Raw genomic sequence first — 22,005 nt, 5'->3', positions numbered from 1 at the left:
GTTCTAGTTCAGTTCAGTTCAGTTCTAGTTCAGTTCTAGTTCAGTTCTAGTTCAGTTCTAGTTCAGTTCTAGTTCAGTTCTAGTTCAGTTCTAGTTCAGTTCTAGTTCAGTTCTAGTTCAGTTCTAGTTCAGTTCTAGTTCAGTTCTAGTTCAGTTCTAGTTCAGTTCTAGTTCAGTTCTAGTTCAGTTCTAGTTCAGTTCTAGTTCAGTTCTAGTTCAGTTCTAGTTCAGTTCTAGTTCAGTTCTAGTTCAGTTCTAGTTCAGTTCTAGTTCAGTTCTAGTTCAGTTCTAGTTCAGTTCTAGTTCAGTTCTAGTTCAGTTCTAGTTCAGTTCTAGTTCAGTTCTAGTTCAGTTCTAGTTCAGTTCTAGTTCAGTTCTAGTTCAGTTCTAGTTCAGTTCTAGTTCAGTTCTAGTTCAGTTCTAGTTCAGTTCTAGTTCAGTTTGTTCAGTTCTAGTTCAGTTCTAGTTCAGTTCTAGTTCAGTTCTAGTTCAGTTCTAGTTCAGTTCTAGTTCAGTTCAGTTCAGTTCTAGTTCAGTTCTAGTTCAGTTCTAGTTCTGTTTTAGTTCTGTTCTAGTGCTGTTTTAGTTCTGTTCTAGTTCTGTTTTAGTCCTGTTCTAGTTCTAGTTATGTTCTAGTTCTGTTCTAGTTCTGTTCTAGTTCTGTTCTAGTTCTGTTCTAGTTTTGTTCTAGTTCTGTTCTAGTCTGTTCTAGTTCTGTTCTAGTTCTGTTCTAGTTCTGTCCTAGTTCTGTTCTAGTTCTGTTCTAGTTCTGTTCTAGTTCTGTTCTAGTTCTAGTTCTGTTCTAGTTCTAGTTCTGTTCTAGTTCTGTTCTAGTTCTGTTCTAGTTCTGTTCTAGTTCTGTTCTAGTTCTGTTCTAGTTCTGTTCTAGTTCTGTTCTAGTTCTGTTCTAGTTCTGTTCTAGTTCTGTTCTAGTTCTGTTCTAGTTCTGTTCTAGTTCTGTTCTAGTTCTGTTCTAGTTCTGTTCTAGTTCTGTTCTAGTTCTGTTCTAGTTCTGTTCTAGTTCTGTTCTAGTTCTGTTCTAGTTCTGTTCTAGTTCTGTTCTAGTTCTGTTTTAGTTCTGTTCTAGTTCTGTTCTAGTGCTGTTCTAGTTCTGTTCTAGTTCTGTTCTAGTTCTGATCTAGTTCTGTTCTCGTTCTATTCTTGTTCTTGTTCTGTTCTCGTTCTTTTCTTGTTCTTGTTCTGTTCCAGTTAAGTTCTAGTTCTATTCTCTTTTGTAAAAAAAAATCGAATTTAGAAACACAAAAAGATAAACATCGTTTCATTGTAAACATATATTAAATAAATATCCTAATGAAGTAATCCTCTGCTTTGCTAAACTCTGCTTCAGCAATGCATTCAGAAAATATCTAAATGATAAAATTAGAAATTTTAGTATTTACTTAATTTAATAGAACTCTTGCAAACTAAGTTAAACAATTCTTCAACACGTTGTCGAATATATAATGGCTGAATGAGTGTTCCCAACATCACGTAAACAACAACTTAGAAGGCGGGAAACAATGAACATAGCAGAAGAGGAAGTATGTTTGGTGTTGTCAAAAAGCTTTAATTAAAATTCCATTACCTAAAACGTTGCAATGAAAAAAAAAACTGCGTCATCTTTATACTTAAAAAATGCTACTTATTAATGAAAGAAAATTTTAACGCAGCAGAAAGTAAAGTAAAAATAATTTAACATTTTACAATATTTAAAGGTAGAGAAACGTTAACACAGAAACCGCAGAGAATAAACTCCCACCTTTAAAATATATTTGGAGCCACAAATGTTTACAGTTGGTAGTAAAATTCTGTCTTAGAAATGGTAATTTGATTACAACTTAAAGGTAACACCTGTAACAGATGGTCTATAAAGGCATCATGTTTGTAAGTTCTAGTTCTGTTCTAGTTCTGTTCTAGTTCTGTTCTAGTTCTGTTCTAGTTCTGTTCTAGTTCTGTTCTAGTTCTGTTTTAGTTCTGTTCTAGTTCTGTTCTAGTGCTGTTCTAGTTCTGTTCTAGTTCTGTTCTAGTTCTGATCTAGTTCTGTTCTCGTTCTATTCTTGTTCTTGTTCTGTTCTCGTTCTTTTCTTGTTCTTGTTCTGTTCCAGTTAAGTTCTAGTTCTATTCTCTTTTGTAAAAAAAAATCGAATTTAGAAACACAAAAAGATAAACATCGTTTCATTGTAAACATATATTAAATAAATATCCTAATGAAGTAATCCTCTGCTTTGCTAAACTCTGCTTCAGCAATGCATTCAGAAAATATCTAAATGATAAAATTAGAAATTTTAGTATTTACTTAATTTAATAGAACTCTTGCAAACTAAGTTAAACAATTCTTCAACACGTTGTCGAATATATAATGGCTGAATGAGTGTTCCCAACATCACGTAAACAACAACTTAGAAGGCGGGAAACAATGAACATAGCAGAAGAGGAAGTATGTTTGGTGTTGTCAAAAAGCTTTAATTAAAATTCCATTACCTAAAACGTTGCAATGAAAAAAAAAACTGCGTCATCTTTATACTTAAAAAATGCTACTTATTAATGAAAGAAAATTTTAACGCAGCAGAAAGTAAAGTAAAAATAATTTAACATTTTACAATATTTAAAGGTAGAGAAACGTTAACACAGAAACCGCAGAGAATAAACTCCCACCTTTAAAATATATTTGGAGCCACAAATGTTTACAGTTGGTAGTAAAATTCTGTCTTAGAAATGGTAATTTGATTACAACTTAAAGGTAACACCTGTAACAGATGGTCTATAAAGGCATCATGTTTGTAATAAGTTATATGACAAATAATTTAATATTATTAAATTAAGTATTTTATTACATTAATAAGAGACGTACCTTTGTTTCTTACCCGTACTGTTCGTTAGTAGTTTAAGGATTTTATTACAAGAAATTTTCGTTTTTTTCTGACATACAATACTTAGTGTTTTTTTTGCTGGCAAACAATTGTTATGCTGTGTTGTTGAGTGCAGCGAAATTAATGTTGCTGCAAAAAAATAAGTTTATTTGTTTGTTAAAAATTGTGAAAAATATTTTAATTAAATATGCAAGAGTTGCTAAGTTTGAAAGTAGTATTAAAGATGAAATTACAAAAAGATGAAATTACAAAAAAATTACAAAGACGACTATTGACAGAAAGTGAAGTGAAATTTATAGGAAATTATTTAATAATAGTTATATTATGAACTGATGTAAATATTCAAGTAAAATTTTAAATCTTATGGAAATAATATAAAAGAGCTAAACGCTTAACGATTATGATTTCTTTTTGAGAATTTAAAAATTAATACTGATAAAATTTCATAATATTTCATAAAATTTCCTTTTTTTAAACGCGCAAACATAAATGTTCTAATTCATTTCTAGTTCAGTTCTAGTTCAGTTCTTGTTCAGTTCTAGTTCAGTTCTAGTTCAGTTCTAGTTCAGTTCTAGTTCAGTTCTAGTTCAGTTCTAGTTCAGTTCTAGTTTAGTTCTAGTTCAGTTCTAGTTCAGTTTTAGTTCAGTTCTATTCTAGTTCAGTTCTAGTTCAGTTCTAGTTCAGTTCTAGTTCAGTTCTAGTTCAGTTCTAGTTCAGTTCTAGTTCAGTTTTAGTTCAGTTCTAGTTCAGTTCTAGTTCAGTTCTAGTTCAGTTCTAGTTCAGTTCTAGTTCAGTTCTAGTTCAGTTCTAGTTCAGTTCTAGTTCAGTTCTAGTTCAGTTCTAGTTCAGTTCTAGTTCAGTTCTAGTTCAGTTCTAGTTCAGTTCTAGTTCAGTTCTAGTTTAGTTCTAGTTCAGTTCTAGTTCAGTTCAAGTTCATTTCTAGTTCAGTTCTAGTTTAGTTCTAGGTCAGTTCTAGTTCAGTTCAGTTCTAGTTCAGTTCTAGTTCAGTTCTAGTTCAGCTCAGTTCGAGTTCAGTTCTAGTTCAGTTCTAGTTCAGTTCTAGTTCAGTTCTAGTTCAGTTCTAGTTCAGTTCTAGTTCAGTTCTAGTTCAGTTCTAGTTCAGTTTTAGTTCAGTTCTAGTTCAGTTCTAGTTCAGATCTAGTTCAGTTCTAGTTCAGTTCTAGTTCAGTTCTAGTTCAGTTCTAATTCAGTTCTAGTTAAGTTCTAGTTCATTTCTATTTCATTTCTAGTTCAGTTATAGTTCAGTTCTAGTTCAGTTTTAGTTCAGTTCTAATTCAGTTCTAGTTTATGTGTAGATCAGTTCTAGTTTAAGTTTAGATCAGTTCAAGTTCAGTTTAGATCAGTTCTAAATATAATATAATACATATATAATAAAATAACTTAGTATTTAAAAAAATAAATATTTATTTTTAAGTTTCTGTTTTCTTTCCAACAAATTTAAAGTTTATTAAAATTATTTTACCAACAATATTTATTTTTAAGAAAAGCTTTACATTACCTATAAACATTTTAAATGTCTGGCTAATTATGCTATAAATTTAATTTTTATCGTCTTATGTTATTTCTCATAAAATTACTCAAATGACTAGAAATCTTGTTTTTACACTTCTTAAGGGATTTTGCAACATTTCGTATTTAAATATTAATAAATTTGCCAAAAAGTATAAATTTTCTAAAAACAACCAGACAAATAATTTTATTGTGTTTATGTTTTTTTTGTAATGTTTAAGGTTTAACAGTGTCTGCTATGAAGGCTAGTTTTTTTTACTATTTCTTAAGAAAATTTTATTTAAACGCTTTTAAAAAGTTTATTGTTTGTGCTCATGTGTTATTAAAAATGCTATTTGTTTGTTTGTTTGCTTTGTCAAGAAGAAAGACCATTTTAAATATAAAATGAAGTAAAAAAAAAACTCTTATAAGAATCTGATACTTTAACCTAAAACTCACCCCTATTGAGTTTGTTTCGCGTCATTTTAGTCATTTTTAATTTTCATTTACTGCAAGCATCATTATCATCATCCCTGGCCGCATTTATAATCTTCATGATTATGAAACAATTTAAACTTGTTTAATTTCTCGTTAAAATATGAGATGACAAAATTAACTGAAACGTTTTAAAAGATAAATTAAAAAGGAACAAATAAGAAAGTATGGTCGGGCATAATCGACCAAAAGATATGCTACATCAGTGAAGAAGGTACTTAAGGTAGGCCCATCTTTGATAACAGTTGAGCGAGTTGTGCAAGAAGACCAGTTTAAATAGACGAAGTACCGTCTCGTTAAAGTAGGCTGATAGATGGATCCCCTTGTACCCTTTCCCTTTATAATGATGTAGCGCCCATGAAATGTACCAATAAAATTTTGAAAAAAGCAACAAATATACAAAAAACTTATTTTTAATTAAAACAAGAGCTAAAATAAAGTATCTTGAGGGTTGGTTGTTTATTGAAGTGTAAATTTCTACGCACATTTAGATGAGTTTACAAACAGAACAGCTTTAAAGGATTTCAAAGGACAAAAACTCCGTCTAGTAGTATTTGTATTAACTCAACACAAATAATAAAATATTTGTCCTTTAAGCAGACATTAAGTTTTTATTATTATTTTTTTAAAGTTGTTGTACTAATTTGGCGTCAGCTTTACGTTTAAACAGTAAAATTTGAGTCGTAAACATTTCAAGTTTTTTTATTTGTATTATTTTTTTTTTAAATGGCCCTACAATTTAAGTGAAGTTCTTGAGGTTTTAAGTGGAATGTTTTTGTGTTTTTCTATTTATTTCATTTGCTATTTCTGAAATGTATTAGTTTTTAGTGATTTATCTTCTTTCTTTTTGGGGAAAGCACAGTGGGTTTAAAATACAAACAAATTTAGGAGGATAGTTTTATATTATATATTTTAGTAATAAATTAAGGAGGAGTAAATATTTAAAAGAAGATTACAATCAAACTTACTTCACTTAAAGAGGACAAGTTTTTAACAGTCCAAGTACCTGCATAATGTTTCAAAAACATATGCCACAATATAATAAAATATCTCAAGAATATTAAACAATTAATTGTGTTAAGTAATAATAATAAAATGTATTAAAATTTCTCCCAATAACACACTTCTTTGTCCTCTAGAAGAACAACATCACGTATACGTTATTTACTGTTAATAAAAAATAAGTATACGTAATGTATACAGAGATAGGTAAATAGATAGATAGACAGACAGACAGACAGATAGATTGATAGATAGATAGATAGATAGATAGATAGATAGATAGATAGATAGATAGATAGATAGATAGATAGATAGATAAATAGATAGATAGATAGATAGATAGATAGATAGATAGATAGATAGATAGATAGATAGATAGATAGATAGATAGATAGATAGATAAATAGATAGATAAATAGATAGAAAATAGATAGATAGATAGATAGATAGATAGATAGATAGATAAATAGATAGATAGATAGATAGATAGATAGATAGATAGATAGATAGATAGATAGATAGATAGATAGATAGATAGATAGATAGATAGATAGGTAGATAGATGGATAGATAGATAGATAGATAGATAGATAGATAGATAGATAGATAGATAGATAGATAGATAGATAGATAGATAGATAGATAGATAGATAGATAGATAGATAGATAGATAGATAGATAGATAGATAAATAGTTCTATAGGTAGATAGATAGATAGATAGATAGATAGATAGATATATATATATAGATAGATAGATCGATAGATAAATAGATAGATAGATAGATGGATATATAGATAGATAGATAGATAGATAGATAGATAGATAGATAGATAGATAGATAGATAGATAGATAGATAGATAGATAGATAAATAGATAGTTCTATAGGTAGATAGATAGATAGATAGATAGATAGATAGATAGATAGATAGATAGATAGATAGATAGATAGATAGATAGATAGATAGATATATATATAGATAGATAGATAGATAAATAGATAGATAGATAGATGGATATATAGATAGATTGATAGATAGATAGATAGATAGATAGATAGATAGATAGGAAACATTTCTAATATTATTTAAACATCATATTTTATTAATTTCACTTCAACCCACGGTCCCTGATTTTTAATGTCCACTTTATTATTGAAAACTAACATCTAATACCTAGCAAGTGGTATTTTAACTGACATTAAAATTCCAAGCTGCTATTGTATATGATCTAAACGGAGTAAAAGTTAGTTTAGTAAAAGTACTAAAAGAGATAAAAGTTATTTTTACAACATTTCATTTTCAAGCAAACAAATATTTTACAGATTAAACACACAACTAACAAACAAACTGTGATGCGGTGTTTAATAACAGAAAGCAAAAAAATAAATTTGATATTTGTTTTACTTCAGTGCAAGAGTAATTGTAAACTTTTACAAGTGCTGATGTAGAAAATTTCTTTCTACACTTTTTTAATAAAAACTTTTAAAAGTCTAGCAACTATTCGAGGTGTGATTAAGTATATTTGTGCTAAAAGTTTATTTGCAGTCAATAGCTTCACATTGAGGAAGTTAGTTCGTTCCAAAGATAAATTTCTTCTTAAGATAACATACCTTTTGTTCAAGAAGTTTTAGCCAAAAAATAACATAAAAGCTATTAAGGTATTATATGAGAAATTAAAGCATAAAATGGACAAACATTTTAGGAAATAGGTAAAACAAAATTAAGATAAAAATAAGTGTCATCGGAAACTAAAAATAATAGTGTTTTTGATAATAAAGATTGATTTAGTTTTAAGTTTTTTGTTTTCTTGTCTGCAACAATATACAAAACTGACCAGTAGCAAAAAAAGAAAAACAAACCCTGATAAGGAAACCTCAAATATAATAAATGGTTTAGTAAATAACATTATTTTATTTCCTAAACTTATGCAGCATCTGTATAACAATAAGCGAAATCTCTACTAGCCTGCATACATATGTAACTTAAAGAAAACATTTCGTTAAATATAACTTTTCTCAAGAGCCATTAAATAAATAACTTAGCAAATTGCCCTAAATCTATTCAACTTCTCGATTTTCCTCCACTGCTTTGACATTTGTAATTTATAGTTGAAATTTGTTTTTCTTTTATCATATTTCATATTTTCTTGTGATTTTTCCATTCGCCTGTTATTAAAAATCATATTACAATATGAATATTTTGTGAAAACATTTGTTATTATCTTCACTTTTTTTTGGAGGAATAATAGCCTTCTTCATTGTGCAATCATCATTATAATGATTATTACAATAATATTAACTTTGTTTCCTGGTATTGTTGTGTTAGTAAGCTTTATCTTTCGAAAACAATTCTGTTATGGTTTGTTGTTTTATTGTCTATCTCTTTTCATAATTTTTTAGATATTTTTATATGTATATAATTTTTTGTATAAATTATAATGCAAATGTTTTTATATTAACACCCTATACATTTATACGGGGGTTTTGAGAGAAAAAGTAATATTTGCAATCAGAACGCCCAGCACAGTAGTACTTTAAATTACATCCTGCTATTTATTTATCAATCTATCCATCAATCAATCAATCAATCAATCAATCAATCTATCTATCTATCTATCTATCTATCTATCTATCTATCTATCTATCTATCTATCTATCTATCTATCTATCTATCTATCTATCTATCTATCTATCTATCTATCTATCTATCTATCTATCTATCTATCTATCTATCTATCTATCTATCTATCTATCTATCTATCTATCTATCTATCTATCTATCTATCTATCTATCTATCTATCTATCTATCTATCTATCTATCGAAAAACTAAGATCGCGTATACTTGTTTTCTTATTATTCGTAAATCACGCATACGTGCTGCTGTTCTCCTAAAGGCCTAGTACGTTTGTAAACGGAAATGATTATTATAAATTTTATGTAACTTTTAAGTCGTCCACTACCAGAAGATGTTAATATTTAAATATTCTATTATATTGTGGCATATTTAAGCTGTTTTTTTAAACATTACTCAGCTACTTAGGCTGCTATAAAATTGTCCTCATTCAGTGATATAAGTTTGATTGTACCATTTAGAACACGTGAAACATTATTTCTTCTTTTATATTTTTTTCTTTTTATCATTATTTATCAATCTCTTTACTCTTACAACTGAAGCGAAGAAAATATAAAAAAATAGTCTATCGAATGTTGGGCCTCTAGTTTTTTTTTAATTTCATATTTTTTCTGTGACATTTTGTCGTCATTATATTTATGAAGCAAAATGTTGTATTTGATGATGATGTACCACATTTATTACTTACATCGAGTGTCCTTGTAACACATTTTGTTTCTTTATTTCATTCGTACTAGAGAAGAAAAAAACAAACACATATATATTTATTTTTTTCTTGAGTTTTATTCTTCTTTATTTATTTATATTTGTATGCGTGATTTTTATTGTTTTTGCTGCTTTATCTTTTTAACATTTTGTTGTAGATTTTTTTTTATCAGGGATTTTGGTTTTTTCACGTTTTATACAAAGTAATTTTGTGTAATTTGTTTTTCTTTTAATATCTTTTTTGTTCTTTTAATATTTTTTTGTTCTTTCTTTTAACAATAAATAATAATATTAATAAATGTGTATGTATGTAAGCAAGTGTTTTAACTTATTTACTAAACTGGAGGGACATTTAATTTAATACAACTTAATTTATGGCTTTTGTTTATGTTGTTTTTTTTTTGTTTATTATTTTTGTTACATTTCATTGTTTTAAATAAAAGATTTTAATAAATAATTTTTTGTTGTTTTACTTTTGTTCTTGTATTTAACAAAGTGTTTTGTTAACGATTAATTAAAAAATTTATTTCTATTTACAGAAGCATGTGAAAATTTATTACAATCGTTTGGACATTTTAGATTTGTTTTCTTTAATTTTGAAATTCCCCCTTTTATGCGTATACTTAATTTTTCATTGTAATGATAGAAAATCATGTATACGTCCCGCTAACATTTTTTATCTTATTCAACTTTCCGGCAATGACTTTTGTTTATAATAAGATCTAGAGCAGAACTAGAACTGAAGTAAAACCTAGCCAGATCAAAGGTAGAACATAACTTGACCTTAACTTGAAATGAACTAGAACTTAACTAGAACTGAACTAGAACTGAACTAGAACTGAACTAGAACTGAACTAGAACTGAACTATAACTGAACTAGAACTGAACTAGAACTGAACTAGAACTGAACTAGAACTGAACTAGAACTGAACTAGAACTGAACTAGAACTGAACTACAACTGAACTAGAACTGAACTAGAATTGAACTAGAATTGAACAAGAAATGAACTAGAACTGTACTGAACTAGAACTGAACAAGAAGAAAAAAAGAAGACAGAGCAGGACTAGAACAGAACTAGATTTGTACTAAATAGAATAAAACAGAACTAGAGCAGGGCTATAACAGTACTAGAGCAGAAAACTAGAGTAAAACTAGAACGTAGCTATAATTTGCATTAGTGTGAGTATATAAATTGTATTTCGAGACCAATTGTATTGTGGCAAGGGGATATTGTGGATCCATTTTCTAAACTAAACAAATCTTATCAAGTAATAGTGTATTTGAGCAAAGTACCAGCCGTTTTTCTTTTGTTCTTTGGGGACTATTTACTGGGCAAATATGTAAACAATCAGAAGGAAAGATGAACGAAGCGATTGCAAATCTTAAAAGGATCCAAAATATATAGACTTTGATGTATCAATATCCACCTTTAGTATTTTTTATGATTATTAACAATTTAGCTTAGAAAGCAAACATGTTAAGTCTGAAGTTTGAGCATTAAATCTTTTTTAAATCTTTCTATTAGTTAGTCTATATTGGTCATTTGAGTAAAATGCAAAAATGTTTTAATTGTGTTTTTTTTATATTATATTTTTTGTATTCTTTGTTATAGTTTTAACTGGGGCTTAGCCAGTTTGCATTCTAAGCTAAAGTTTTTTTTTTCAAATTTACAATTCTTAGCACAAAAATTGATTTTTTATATAAAACTAATTTTTTTTAACAATTATTTTATTTAACATTTTAGTTTTTACACGTTTTTTTTTTGTTTTGTTTATAAATATTATTTAAAATTCGTTTTCTTTTTGTTAAATAAATAAATTCTTATATTCATAAAAAGCACAACTCTGAGAGAGAAAATTTATTATAAGTTTTAACACTATTTATCTTATAAATGAATTATTTTTAACAACATTTTCATTTTAGTAATTTTATAAAAACTGTACAATTTGTTTTTGTTTTTGGTGAAAATGTTTAATAGATTTTGTTTTTTAATTTTTTTTTTGAGGAGAGAGTGTTTTAAAGATCAGTCTAAATAGAGCAAAAATTTATACAAAACATTTGTGCAATTCACAAGCAGTGTTGTAATGTTGTAAAGTTGTATGTTATTAATCTTTTTTAGGGTTGTTTAATGAGACGAAAACTAGCTTTTAATAAAAATAAAGTTGTGATATACAACGTTACAACAACGTTAGTGAATAGGACAAATGTTTATTTTACAAAACAACTTAAACTATGACGTGAAATTGTTTCAATAGATGTTTTTTTTTTCCTTTAGCCTTATTGTCTTAAATTAAATGAGATTTACATTGATACTAGGTTGTGAATAAGTTAGTATTTGTCGACTTAATTTACAAATGACAGGATACACTTAAAGTTGACAACAATTGAGATTGACTAGCTTAAAATGAGGTTTAATTTTCTTTTCGTTTTGTTTGTTATAATTAAATAGCAATTTAAAAGCTAAATTAACTTACACATATTCCAGCGGAGTAAAACGCGTTGAACGATATAAAATTACACTAGAACAACGCGCACAATGCTGCTGCTATCATACCTCTGACATGGCATTATGGTTGATGGAATTCGATTTAGGCCTTTCACATATAATCACACGCGTTGTACCTTTATTCGAACGTCTCGATACGGTCAAGGAGGTGGTTAAAGTGCGCATTGAATCACAGCTATTGTGTAGGCGACGTCCTACAGTGTTACAACGAGTTTGAGTGGAATTATGGCGATAAGATTTGCAACAGCAGGTAAACCATTTGAAGGGAGGGAAACGACTAGAATTTAAGAAAAAGAGAATGAAAATGACAATACAAATAAATGAAAAAATAAAAATCAAAGTCATTGCTAATTAATTGTTTTATTTATTTTAACTTAACAATTACCTTAATGTTCGAAAAACCGTCGAGGAAAATAGACAATAAATCAAAGGATTTGCTGCTGAGTTAAGAGGCGCTAGACTTTGTATAAAAGTCGCTATCGCTATATTAGTTTGTGTTTGTGGTATATGACCAAACACCTGCAACAAATCGAATATAATGTAGGGTGACCAACACACTATGAATACTATTACAATAACAAAAGTCATTTTAACAGTTTTCACTTTAGCTCTTGGTATTATACCCCTCGAACTGGCTCTTCTTGCGTTGGCATTACTAAAGCCCGCCCTTTCTGCCGGCACAAATATTGAACCTTTAGCCCAAATGGTCTTCACTATAATCGCATAACAGGCAGAGATAATGAGGGCGGGAAAGGCAAAGAGTGTGGCCGATACTAGACTCATATAGACTTGCCAAGCCCAGGGTGATCCCAATTCTATCCAACATTGTGTTTGTCCCTGTATTAGTTTCTCTTCGTAGAGCATGAGTATGGGTAGGGAAAAGAGGGCGGAAACAATCCAGGCTCCGGCCACCAGATGACGGGCACGTTTCCCTAAAAAATAGACATTTTTTTACATTTTTCGTGTTAATTAATTTCATTCTTTACCTACAGGTAAAGTATAAGTAAACAATGAAAATCTTTTACATTTTTATCGAAGAAAAACCTAAACTTGCTTAAAGAGAACTTAAGTTAAACAATAATTAGCCTACAAAGTTTATACTTTACATAGTGTAAACAACTAAAATCTTCATTACAGAAGTTTTGTGTAAAATTTAGCATTCACAAGACTTCACTTTAAATTGTTTACCTCAATGTAATAAATTGGATAAATAAAATATTTAAAACTAAAATTTTATAAATATTTGTGTCAAGAAATACTTTTTACATAATAACTTAATACATTTCATATGTTTACTAAAGAAGTAAAGAATGTATTGTATTGAAAATACATTATTTACACAAGGTAAAAACAAATTAATAATGTTAATAAACGATTACTAAAGACTTTTGCAAAATTGTATTTTTAAAAGTAAAAACATTTAATTGTTTACTTTAATATAAATGTAATGTAAAAACATGTAAACAATGAACTATACATTCTTTACAGGGTGTAAAATATTAAATTATGTTTTAAAAGCAACATTTCTTCAGAACATTGTAAATATTTACTTTAAATTAGCTTTAAATTTTGAATTGTTTACATTAATGTAAATAATAGTGTAAACAATGTAAATAATTACGTAATCAATGTAAATTATTAGAAATTTACAAAGGAAAAAAGATTTATGTCAACGCCTCCGTCATATTGAAATAAAATTTGAAAAATTCTATTATTTCTTTATAATGTAAAATTCGTGTAAAATATGTATTGCATTCTTTACACAGTGTCAACAATGGAATATATATGAATTAAATTATACAGTAAGCTTAAGCTTCATAAAAGTAAAATGACAAATTTGTAATATTAAAGGTTAAATAAAAAATTTCAATATTTACATGAGTTTAATAATAATGTAAAGAATGTAAGTGTAAATTACTTATTTGAATTGTTTACATCATGTAAAATATGTAAATAATTCTAAAAATTATATTAATTAAAATAAACATTTTGTTAACAAGATAAAATGAAGAAAATCAATTGTTGACCTGGTGTAAAATATCATGTAAAGTATGTAAATAATTCAAATATGATGTAAATGTATTTGTGTTATATAAATTTTAAAGTTTTAATTATAGAAATGAAAATTTTGAATTGTTGACATCATGTAAATTAAGTGTAAAGAATGTAAACAATTCAAAAACTTCTGTAATTAAAAGATAAATATTAATATTGATTTCTTATCAGGATAAAATGAAAAATTGCTATTGTTTACATAATGTAAAATATCATGTAAAATATGTAAACAATTTAAATATTGTGTAAATGTGTTTGTATATAGTATGTTATTAATGTAAAATGCATATAATGATAATATGGAATTGTTGACATCATGTACATATAGTGTAAAGAATGTAAACAATTCTTGTAATGCTTCAATTTAAAGATACATAAAGATAATGAACTCCTTATCTAGATAAAGTGTAGAATTGCATTTATTTACATAATGTAAAGTTTCATGTAAGGTATGTAAACAGTTCATATATGATGTAAAGATGCATTAGTATTATGTAGTTTATTAATTTTACGTTTTCAAAATGATAATTTTGAATTGTTGACATCATGTAAAGAATGTATATTACTCTAAAAGTGCTAAAATTTAAAGATAAATATAAATAATGACCTCTTATTAAGATAAAATGTAAAATAGCAATTGTTTACATAATGTAAAATATCATGTAAAGAATGTAAAAATGTTCTAAAATGCTTAAAAGATAAATAAATAGAAAAAATTAAAAATTGCAATTGTTTACATGATGTAAAAGATTATTTAAAGTATGCAATCAATTCAAGTATGTTATAAATGTGTTCAGTGTTATGTAATTTTTGTAATTTACCTTCAAGATATGATAATTTTAAATTGTTGACAATATGTAATAAATCATGTAAAGAATGTAAACAATTTAAATAAAAAATTTAAATGTGAAACTCAAAAATCATGGTTAGAATCTTATTCTTACTTTATATTGTTTTTTTTCTAATTTGTGTCAGTGTACACTTGAATTCTTTACTCTAGTAAAATTTTGTGTAAATGAAACTTTTTTACAGAAAGATGTTTCCTTCTCTTGTTTTAAAGCCAAGTAAATAATACAAGTAAATAATATTTACTTATACTTTATTTATGGAAAATAATAATTCTCTTTATCTTATTACATTTTATATTAAAATTTATTTAGATATTTTTTAAATTATTACCAACAATTAGCATAAACCATAAATCATTCTCTATCTCTTGTTACAAAATTATATATTTATTTAATTGCCCACAATTATCATGTTAATAAAATTTTAAAAATTTGTTTTAAAATTAAATTGCTAATAATTATCATTTAGTATATGAGCGACTTTAATACATAACCACCATAACCACATAAACCCTTATTTTTAAATAACAATTAAATTCAGCTTGTCCTTTTATTATTATTATTCATACTTACATGATTTGGAAAAATTCATGGGATGTGTAATGGCATCATATCTATCAATGCTCATGGCTACCAGAACATACGTCGATGAGTATGTAACACAAACTTGAGAGAAACGTATTAATTTACACGCCACATTACCGGCTCGCCAGGATATCGTTATGCGCCAAATGATATCAGTTAAAACGTTGAGTAAACCAACACAAAGATCTAAAGGCAAATACAAAAGAATAATGTTAAAAATATTATTTTTTTATGTATGAGATGAGAATGTGTTATATATATATAAAAAAGTGTGCGTTTAATATAAAGTAAAGCAAAAAAAAAAAGAAATCTTTGAATCCTTATATAAATATAAACAAGGGTTTCACAGACAAGTTTTCCAGGTTTCCTTAGGAACACAAATAATAATTTTATTGCTCTTGGTTACCTTAACAAATTGGAGTTATGTAGACATACACCTTAGCACGTGTATGTTCTTTACATACGGACAAGAACAAATGTTGTCAATAGTTATAAAAACACATTGGTTTAGGTAATGATCAGTGTTCACCACAAAGGGAATAGATGTCTTCGACTAATGTAAACAACAGTGATCGAGTTAAATGATTAATTTGAATTGTTTACAACCATGTAAAGAATGTGTGACTATAGACTAGACTATAGCTAGACTATAGACTAGACTATAGACTATACTATAGACTATACTATAGACTAGACTATAGACTAGACTATAGACTAGACTATAGACTAGACTATAGACTAGACTAAAGACTAGACTATAGACTAGACTATAGACTAGACTATAGACTAGACTATAGACTAGACTATAGACTAGACTAAAGACTAGACTATAGACTAGACTATAGACTAGACTATAGACTAGACTATAGACTAGACTATAGACTAGACTATAGACTAGACTATAGACTAGACTATAGACTAGACTATAGACTAGACTATAGACTAGACTATAGACTAGACTATAGACTAGACTATAGACTAGACTATAGACTAGACTATAGACTAGACTATAGACTAGACTATAGACTAGACTATAGACTAGACTATAGTCTAGACTATAGACTAGACTATAGACTAGACTATAGACTAGACTATAGACTAGACTAGAGACTAGACTATAGACTAGACTATAGACTAGACTATAGACTAGACTATAGACTAGACTATAGACTAGACTATAGACTAGACTATAGACTAGACTATAGACTAGTCTATAGACTAGACTTTAGACTAGACTATAGACTAGACTATAGACTAGTCTATAGACTAGACTATAGACTAGTCTATAGACTAGACTATAGACTAGATTATAGACTAGACTATAGACTAGACTATAGACTAGAATATAGACTAGACTATAGACTAGACTATAGACTAGTCTATAGACTAGACTATAGACTAGACTATAGACTAGACTAGAGACTAGACTATAGACTAGACTATAGACTAGACTATAGACTAGACTATAGACTAGACTATAGACTAGACTATATACTAGACTAGAGACTAGACTATAGACTAGACTATAGACTAGACTATAGACTAGACTATAGACTAGACTATAGACTAGACTATAGACTAGACTATAGACTAGACTATAGACTAAACTATAGACTAGACTATAGACTAGACTATAGACTAGACTATAGACTAGACTATAGACTAGACTATAGACTATACTATAGACTAGACTATAGACTAGACTATAGACTAGACTATAGACTAGACTATAGACTAGACTATAGACTAGACTATAGACTAGACTATAGACTAGACTAAAGACTAGACTATAGACTAGACTATAGACTAGACTATAGACTAGACTATAGACTAGACTATAGACTAGACTATAGACTAGACTATAGACTAGACTATAGACTAGACTATAGACTAGACTATAGACTAGACTATAGACTAGATTATAGACTAGACTATAGACTAGACTATAGACTAGACTATAGACTAGATTATAGACTAGACTAGACTATAGACTAGACTATAGACTAGACTATAGACTAGACTATAGACTAGACTATAGACTAGACTATAGACTAGACTATAGACTAGACTATAGACTAGACTATAGACTAGACTATAGACTAGACTATAGACTAGACTATAGACTAGACTATAGACTAGACTATAGACTAGACTATAGACTAGACTATAGACTAGACTATAGACTAGACTATAGACTAGACTATAGACTAGACTATAGACTAGACTATAGACTAGACTATAGACTAGACTATAGACTAGACTATAGACTAGACTATAGACTAGACTATAGACTAGACTATAGACTAGACTAGACTATAGACTATACTATAGACTAGACTATAGACTAGACTATAGACTAGACTATAGACTAGACTATAGACTAGACTATAGACTAGACTATAGACTAGACTATAGGCTAGGCTACAGACTAGGCTATAGACTAGACTATAGATTAGACTATAGACTAGGCTATAGATTAGACTATAAACTAGACTATAGACTATACTATAGACTATACTATAGACTAGACTATAGACTAGACTATAGACTAGACTATAGACTATAGTCTAGTCTATAGTCTAGTCTATAGTCTAATTTTTCTTGGAAAAAATTATAAATTTGAATAACTAAAAGAGATTTTTCGGTGTCTGATGTAGGGTGTTACAAATTAATAACATATGCACCGAAAAAATAGTATGTTGTAGAAAAGCAATAAATTAAATATCTGTTCAATAAAGTAAATTTTATTTATTTTGAAGCTCTAAATATACTGTTTGTATAAAGGTCTCGCAAGGCACAAAAATATAAAACAAAATAATTGTGATATTCAAATGAAAACTGAAATATAAATTGTATTATATCCTAATTTAATTAGATGTAGAATATACATGGGTCTTTAGAAAAAAGTTCGACATAGATTTAATTTTTTTTGCTGTATATTTATATACATATGTAAATGTATTCAAATCAAAAGCAATATGTGTGTAATTTATATGTATGTATATTATGTATAAATATTAACACGTACCTGCCAATGCCAATTGTTTAATAAAATAATTCATTCGTGATTTGCGATTTTTATTCAAAAACATTACAAACAATACCGCTGAATTGCCCAAAACAATTACTGTGAATAGAATCCATAAAACAGCAAATTGTTCCGTCTGTAAATAGAAAAGAAGTTGAAATATATATTCGTATAATAAAATCACAATATTTTTAAAATATTTTTTTTTATAAAAATAAATAACATGGAAAATATTTTATATTATTATTCAATTGAGCAAATGTGTTAAGGAGAAAGTGATAGGTTCGGATTTCTATATAGATAATAATCGAAAAATAATGTAAATAAATATATAAAAATTATAGATAAAATATTTTATTATTCTTTTTATGCAAATTAATTCAAAGGAAATCAGATAATATTAAAGATCTTTTAAGTGAGATACATTTTTCTATGTCCGTCTGTCTATCTGCTAACAATTGATTTTCATGTCTATCCATCTGAAAACAGAAAAGTTGAAATAAACAAAAGCGAATGATGTGTTGTGAATATTGTGTTGCTTTAATGTGTTGATCTTAATACATTTCTTTATTTTTGTTTTCTTCCTATTTTTTTGCAAATTTAATTAAGCTTAAATTATTTCCTTTTTGTGCTACATTTATTTAGTTAGTTAGTTAGTTTGAAAGGAGGATGTATACACATCAAATCCGAAGAAATACACCTAGGCCTCTATCGGGCCTGTTGTGCGCTCCTTAACCAGTGCCACGGGTGGGAATCGAACCCACCACCTCCGGTCTACCAGACTAGAACACTAACCACTAACCTACCGGAGGCCACTCTAACCTACCGGAGGCCACTCTAACCTACCGGAGGCCACTCTAACCTACCGGAGGCCACTGCTACATTTATTTAGATTTCTTCTTTATTTTTCTTATACATTAAGGTGGTGAAACATTCACATTCGCTTGACATTAAGTAATTATGTTTCTGCTCATTAACTTAACTACAAAATCCAATTAGAAACAGAGATTTTGATGAACATACGACGAATGTCAATAGGGAAGTATAAGAAGTATTTAATTATTTTTGTTGCATTTAATACGATTTGTGATAGATATACATATGTATATACATATATACGATTCAAAATTTTTTTATAAAAAAATTTTGAATATTGTTCTGCCTTCTGATCTGGTCTATTAAGGGCTCAATGGAAAAGTCAATTAGTTTAACCTAGTCTAGTAATAGATTATGGAGTATACTATGAAGTAGCCTTTGGAGAATACTATGAATAGCCTATGGACTAACTAGTGGACTATGGACTAGCGTATAGAATACCTAATGGACTAGTTTATAAACTATCCTATGGACTAGTCTGTATACTATCCTATTGACAAACCTATGAACTAGTCTAAAGACCATTCTATGAACCAGATTATGATCTAGTTTATCGATCTATGGACTTTAACTTAACTAAAGATTATGGACTGTTTATGGACTAATCTATAGACCAGTTTATAGACGACTCTATCATTTAGAGTATGGTCTAGTCTATATACTAGTATGTAATCTATAGTCTTATCTAGGGACTAGAACTAATCTAAGAACATGTCAGCGGATCAGTCGATAGTCTAATCTATGGACTTGAACTAATCGAAGGACCAATCTATGGTCTAGCCTCTGAAAAAGTCCGCTGACTGGTGTCTACTAACTGGTGTATTATTTTGTCTATAACCTTCTTCATTAACTAGTCTATGACTTTGTCTCAAAATTAGTCTACAGATTTGTTTAAGGACTTGCCAGACTAAGGTTTGGTCTATAGACTAGTCTGTAGTCTATAGTCTTATCTAGGGACTTGAACTAATCTAAGGACAAATCAGACGATCACTCGATAGTCTAATCTAGTCTATGGTCTAGCCTCTGAAAAGGTCTACTAATTTGTCTACTAACTGGTGTTAGTCTTTAAATTTCTTCATTAACTAGTCTATGACTTAGTTTCTAAATTAGTCTATAGACATGTCCATAGACTTAGCAATAGTCCTGTTTAACGACTTGTCTACGGATATTTTTGATTAATATTTGGATAAGTCTATTAACTAATCTGTAATTTCTCCATTGACTTAACAATAGTTTAGACTATGGAAGAGTTTTAAGACTTGTCTAAATACTAGCCTTTGGATTTGCATGTTGATTAGACATTTCATCGGTTTTTGGACTAGTTATTGATTAGTCTATAGATAAATCTATGTAATTGCCTATTGTTCATTCCTTTGACTTGTCTACTGACTGGTCTATGGACTAATCAACAGACTTTAGCATATGAATAGTACTTATCAATTGACTAGTTGTTGAACTAGTTTTAGTCTATTGAATAGCTCATTAATATAATAGTCCATAGACTGGTCAATAAACTAGCAACTGTAAAAGGTTACTTTAGAATCCATTTACTAGCTTATCTACCGATTTAATCGGAAGATACTCTACTATAGTCCAATGACTAGTTAATTAAATTATTTGCCTATAGAGAAGTCTATAGATATGTCTCTGCATAGTCCAGAGAATGGTTAAAAGACTAGTATTTGAAATAGTTTATGAACTAGTAAAATAAATAGTCTTTGAGCTTGTGAATTGATTAGTATTTTGAATATGTATTTAATTTTGCATTAGAAAATAATTGTATATAAGGGCCAAAGACGGAAACTAGGTACTTCATTAGATCGTTGCCTAAAGAATTTGTTAGATACAATAGGCGTTATCGTAGGTGAGACTTCAATAGGATCATATATCACTTAAAAATAGATCTGGTTAGAATTTCTCAAGTTTAAAAATGAATAAATTTTAAAGCATTATACTTAAGATATTTCTTATATTTCCAATATTATCCTTTTGTACTAACGCAGAGTATATTAAAGATTTTTTCCTTCAACACACACCAGACTGTATGTCTAGTTTAATTTGTCCCAGATTTTCTTTTTATCATAGTTTTTTTCACCAAAATCTATGATGGCAAAAGATGAACCACAGATTTTTGTAATTAAGACAAAATTTATATTATCACCCTTGTAAACATAGTTGCTTCATAACTAATTTCGTTTTTTTTTTCTCGTCATCATCATACAAAAAAACACAAACAAAAACTTATAATAAATGCAACAAAAGAAAAACAAGAATAAATTAAAGAAAGCAAAATAAAAAAAAAAAACATATTAAACAAGTAACATTAGCAAACTACTTAAACAGCGTGTCTCAATTTTCTCTTAAGATTGAAAGCAGCTAAAGAGAAAATGGCGGGAGAATGATAAAATGTCCAAACAACGGAAGCGGAAGGAAATTGAAACGGAATAAATAGTTTCTTTTTTTGGCTGCTGTCTTGTTATAAGTAGCCATGCGTAAAAGTTTTTTTTTTCATTTTAGTTTTATTGTTTCTTCTTTTTGTGACATTGTCAAGAGATTGCAATTTTATTTACAGATTTTTCTTTTTAAAGTAAAATTCTTTTGGTTATTTTATTAAGTTAAGTTTGTGACATTGTTGTATTTTTTTAATATTGTAAATAATCTTGCTGTTTTTTGGAGATTTATTAATAATATATAGAAATATTTTTTATGAAATAAAAACATTTTCTTTAGTTGTTATTAAAAACAGCTGTAAAAACTATAAACTAGACAATAGACTAGACTGCAGACTAGACTATAGACTAGACTATAGACTAGACTATAGACTAGACTATAAACTAGACTATAGACTAGACTATAGACTAGACTATAGACTAGACTATAGACTAGACTA

The 22,005-nt window shown here is 28.2% G+C and overlaps 1 protein-coding gene across 1 annotated transcript; it reads right to left on the bottom strand.

The window, feature by feature from the left end:
* Positions 1 to 11,029: 11,029 nt before the first annotated feature.
* Positions 11,030 to 18,382, bottom strand: LOC111676379 (cardioacceleratory peptide receptor). Its single transcript, XM_023437296.2, has 4 exons — positions 18,240 to 18,382; positions 15,200 to 15,397; positions 12,109 to 12,655; positions 11,030 to 12,000 (listed from the first exon to the last, which is right to left on the bottom strand). The coding sequence occupies exons 1-4, from the start codon at positions 18,301 to 18,303 to the stop codon at positions 11,766 to 11,768; spliced, it is 1,044 nt and encodes a 347-aa protein (XP_023293064.1). The 5' UTR covers positions 18,304 to 18,382; the 3' UTR covers positions 11,030 to 11,765.
* Positions 18,383 to 22,005: the final 3,623 nt, after the last annotated feature.

This window comes from Lucilia cuprina, chromosome 4, assembly GCF_022045245.1.
Source record: "Lucilia cuprina isolate Lc7/37 chromosome 4, ASM2204524v1, whole genome shotgun sequence".
Lineage (NCBI taxonomy): Eukaryota > Metazoa > Arthropoda > Insecta > Diptera > Calliphoridae > Lucilia > Lucilia cuprina.
Note: the sequence above shows the minus strand (reverse complement) of the source record. Positions and strands in the feature narration are given on the sequence as shown.